The 4,927-nt window shown below is 47.0% G+C and overlaps 2 protein-coding genes across 2 annotated transcripts; both read left to right on the forward strand.

The window, feature by feature from the left end:
- Positions 1-1,285: 1,285 nt before the first annotated feature.
- On the forward strand, positions 1,286-1,888 carry LOC123322473. Its single transcript, XM_044910448.1, has 2 exons — positions 1,286-1,632; positions 1,777-1,888. The coding sequence occupies exons 1-2, from the start codon at positions 1,286-1,288 to the stop codon at positions 1,886-1,888; spliced, it is 459 nt and encodes a 152-aa protein (XP_044766383.1).
- A 1,124-nt stretch (positions 1,889-3,012) lies between these two features.
- LOC123322474 (chemotaxis regulatory protein ChePep-like) lies at positions 3,013-3,855 on the forward strand. Its single transcript, XM_044910449.1, has one exon. The coding sequence runs from the start codon at positions 3,013-3,015 to the stop codon at positions 3,853-3,855; it is 843 nt and encodes a 280-aa protein (XP_044766384.1).
- The last annotated feature ends 1,072 nt before the right edge of the window (positions 3,856-4,927 follow it).

Below are 4,927 nucleotides of genomic sequence, written 5' to 3' on the forward strand. Positions count from 1 at the left end.
TGCCCAGAAAATGAAGAAGAAGAAAGCACCAGGGCCCGATGTTATAACGGCAGAAATACTCAAGATAATAATGGAGGACAACAGCGAGAAAGTACTAGAAATGTACAACGGAGCATGGCGAAAGGCAGAATTCCCGGACATATGGAAAGAGGCAGAGTTAGTCCTTATAAGGAAGTCGGGAAAAACAGATACGGAGCCTAGCAGTTTCCGCCCCATATGCCTCCTGAGTGTAGTAGGAAAACTATACGAACACCTGATAAGAGAAAGGCTGCTAAAGGAACTAGAAGGTAAGAACATAATTTCCGATAATCAACACGGTTTTAGGGAAGCCAGATCCACGATAACGGCCATAGAAGAAGTCCTTAACTACGCAAGATGGGCCAGAGGAGGAACACATAGAACCAGAAAAGTAACTATCCTAACAGCCTTCGAAGTGAAGAACGCGTTTAATTCAGTTGGATGGAAAGAGACCCTCGAAGAACTGAAGAATAAAGGAATATCAGTCGACCTACAGAATGTTATACGAAGCTACTTCCAGAATAGGACGCTGAGGACAGCGCACAAAAAGGTATGTCTAACATGTGGGGTCCCCCAGGGTTCTGTTTTAGGTCCCACGTTATGGAATATAACGTACAACGGAGTATTAGAGCTAGCCGACGACGACCCCGATACAAAACTGGTGGCATACGCAGATGACCTAGGAATGATAAAGACGGGGAAAGCAGAAGAAGAAGCCTGGGAGAAAACCGAACAAATGGCAGCTCGTGTTGGAGCCTCGCTGAGAAGCAGAGGACTGCAATTGGCTCCACACAAAACGGAAATACTCCCGCTAACCGGAAGACGGCCAATAGAACGGACCAAGGCAACTATAGAAGGCGTAGAGGTTGAGGCAAAGAGACAGCTTAAATACCTAGGAGTAATTTTGGACAAAGACCTCACCTTCCTCCGGCACATAGATTACGCCGTAGAGAGAACGAGAGAGACGACGAACGCCCTAAGAAAACTTATGCCCAGAATAGAAGGACCCACATCAAGAAAGAGACGAGTATTGGTTGCCGCAGCCATGTCAAGATGTATGGGGCTGAATTATGGGCAGAGAGCCTAAGTACCTACACCACCGCCAGAGATAAGATTAGAAAGGCGCAGAGAGGAGTCGTGGTAAGTTCTATCCGAGCTTATAGAAATGTTTCAGGTATAGCAGCGCTATACCTGATGGATAGAAGAAATAAGAAGCCACAGAGGCGCTAGATGGACTAAAGAACTGATACAAGACCCGTTGAAATGGATGGACCGGGCACACGGAGATCTCGAGTACGAAACCTTCCAATTCCTGAGCGGGCATGGCTGCTTTGGGACCTATAGAAAGAAGATAGGAAAGAGTAATAGCGCCCAATGTTGGAACTGCCAAAGATTGGACAAGCCGGACCACATCCTCTTCTGCAGAAAATGGGAAGATACCAGGAAAGACCTGGCAAGGGCAACAGACGGAAACCCGGACTTTAAATACACCAAGCACAACATCGTAGCAAAGATTCTCGAGAATGAGGTTAAGTGGAATCTTATCACAGAATGGATCCGGACCGTCATGAAGGCGAAGGCAGAAGAGGAGAGAGAACGGGAAAACGCCGGAAGGTATGATTAGTGAACCATAAATTAAGAATTTCAGGAAAAGACCACCAAAAAGCAAATACCGAGATGACGACACCAAACACCCGAAGAAGACAACACCACCCGATTACGACAATAATAACCAACCCTAGACAAAGTGTGTTTCAGGAAGCCCGAACAAGCCAGATATGGAGACGACGGAATGATGCAGCCCAAGATGACGACCAAGCCTGACTACGACCATCCCGACCCCAATTCCTCTCACATTCCAAGGGCTTAAGTCTTGGCGACCAGCTCGCCGGAGACAGAGCTATCGAGAAAAGGCTTCGGACGATTCGCAGGAGGAAGGGGCGTGGTTAACTATGGCTTTCTTGGCCCCTCTAGTCTGCGGACAAGAGGCAGACCCAAGAAGTACCGTTAGTACCACCTGCAAGAAGCAACTATGGCTTTGTTGGCACCTCGAGTCCACGGACACGGGAAGACCCGGGGAGCAATGTTAGCGCTTCGACCCGGATCTACGACTTGTCTATCTCGGCGGGAATCCGAGCGTGGCCGCAAGGAGTACGTCTCACTTTCCCCCTCGGAACCACCAGGTGGACATAGTTCGTGGTGATACGTTGGAGAAACTATGACTCGCTTGGCCCCCGGTATCTCGGGATCCGGAGGAGACCCAAGGAGTACCGTTATTGTCTGACAGATACCACAACCTCTCTGCGCAATCTCCGAGGGACCAGGGCCAACGGCTCCCTATAAATAGGTCACAGAACTGCGATTCTATATGGGAGTCGGGTCAAGACCTTCCGAGGATCTACCCCGGACAGCTCGAGTTCCGTAACCAGAGCCAGGGGGATACTACGGAACGTTTCAAGCCAGTCACTAGACTGTGAGATCCGTGAGACGGGGTCCTAACTCCTCCCCTCCTTCCAGACGTCCAAGAGGTGTAAGGAGGGAGTGGCATTCCACGCAGGGAAGATACCGTAAATACCAATCGCCTTGGTGGAAACGGTTCTTGCCCTAGTACGCAACAACTTAGTCGTACAGGTCAGTGTCCCTGAGACCTCGACTTTGTTGTTGAGGAGGGGGTTTTGGTGGGTGAGAGCCCCACACGAATCCGCAGTATTGCACAGTCCGCTGCGGAGAAGCCGGTATCGGTTCCCCCTACCTCGTGGGCAAAAAAAAAAGGTTCCCATGAGGAGCGCCTCCCCAGGTGGCGGATAGGGGGATGCCTCCCAGATATGGGGGGTACCGGGGAAATCAAATACCCGGGGCGGACCAAATCCGCGCTGCCTTGCGCGTCGGGGAACGGACCCCAAAGGCTAAGGGAAGGAAAACCCTGACAGAAAACCCATGCACACCGATGGGCAACCATCGGGAAAGAACGCGAAGGCGGTAAACTAAACAACTATGGCGGATCTTAAAACGTATGATGTACCCCAGGAGGGTAGGATCGAAATCGATCCAGAATCCCTCCCTGCTATTGCGGGCTGCCCCACGGATTCTGGGGGGGGGGGCAACGAAACGCCGAATAAAAAAAGTGACACCCAGGTCAATATATTTAGGAAGAGTACGAAGTTAAAAAGGACTCCACCTAGTAGACGAGACGAGAGTGAAAAGTCTGCACTGGAGATGAAGGAAGCCGGGAAATCGCTGGGCGACCAGGCTGTGTTACCGGTTGAGGAGACTGGGAGGATGGGGAAGAAGAAGAGGAGGAGGCACCGAGAAGGCGCTGAAATCTTCGAGACAGCACAGAGGTTGAGGGAGGCAAGACAGAGGAGGATGGAAGAGGAAAAGGAGGACGCCGGTAAGCCTACGAAAGATGAAAGTAGGGAAAAACAGAAGGAAGAGATGGAAACATCCGAGGCACAGAAGCCCACAGAAGACAAAACGATAAGAGGAAAGCAAATTGTAACGAGCTCCCCGAAAGTAGAACAGAAATACGTGGATATGGGTATATCTGGGCAAGAGGAAATTGTGTCACCGGAAGAGTCGTTATCGGATTGGTTCTTTGACTTCGCAGTGGGAACAAACCCGAGCAAGCGAAAGAGAGTTGAAACTCCCAAGAACCTGAGTATAAAAAAAGAGAGCCTGGATAACCTAATAGTGAATATGACCGAGATTGAAGAAGAGTTAACAAAGCTGCTTAATACAGAAGCTGTAATAAAGGAAACGATGATGAAGGAGTTAAAAAGGATAAGAGACCTGATAACAGAGGAGATATTCGAAGCGAAGAGAATAGGAGAGCAATAGGAAAGAGCCGATTTCAGCTGTCAGGCTGATCTAGAGGAAATATCCCTCGATCTATCAGTGGCAACCATTCAGGGAAGAATAAAGGAGGATATGTCACGTGAGGAGCTGAAAGAGTTACTGGAGGCGAAATGGCCAGCGGAGGCATACAGAACTAGTACAACAGAAAACAGAATAACAAATGTGGAGGGGGGCGGAGAAGTAGTGGTGGCAGCGCCGCTAAGGGTATACCGGAGTTGAAGTTCCTCAGGCCATTGACTGGAGGGGCCCAGGGTATTCTGGGCTATCTTAAGGCTGGAAAACTACCAGAAAATAAAACAATAATCCATAGAACACAAAGCTGCCACCTTTATGTCAGTATACTTTCATAGAAAACGACTTGATTGACATTACAGTGGCTTTCGCTTATGCAACAAATAATACACATTCTTGTATTTAAAATAGCTCAACACTAAATAAACATAATATTCAACACTTCCCCTTGTTGAGGTAATTTTTTAACAAAAATAAAAAAAAATGTTTGCACTACAAAACTACAAATATAAACTCAATCAAAACATTTCAATCCTAAAATGCATCTGATCTCCTTGGTTTTATGAGCAGGTAGAATTTTAGTAAAAATATCTGCCAAGTTATCACCAGAAAAAACATAATTAAAAAAAAATTCATTCTTTTCTACCATGTCTCTCAAGAAATGTAATTTTATGCCAATATGCTTGGATCTACTTGAGATTACACTGCTTTTAGCTAAACTAATGGCACCTTGATTGTCACAAAAAACCGTACATGGTTCAGGTAAAAACTCACTCAATCCAGTTTCAATAAAAAAATCTTTTATCCACAGCCATTCTTTTGTTATGTCGGTCATCGCAACATATTCCGCCTTCACTGTCGAGAATGATACACTGCGCTGCTCTCTTGTTTGCCATATAACAGCAGCTCCGGCAAGGATAACTACCATTCCACTCCATGATTTTCTTTCACTTTTGTTATTGCCTCAATCCACAAAAAATTTCAATTTTTCACCAGTTTTCTTGAAAAATAATTTGGTGTTCAAAGTACCCTTGAGATAACG

The sequence above is a fragment of the Coccinella septempunctata genome (genome assembly GCF_907165205.1).
Source record: "Coccinella septempunctata chromosome 5 unlocalized genomic scaffold, icCocSept1.1 SUPER_5_unloc_1, whole genome shotgun sequence".
Taxonomy (NCBI): Eukaryota; Metazoa; Arthropoda; class Insecta; order Coleoptera; family Coccinellidae; genus Coccinella; species Coccinella septempunctata.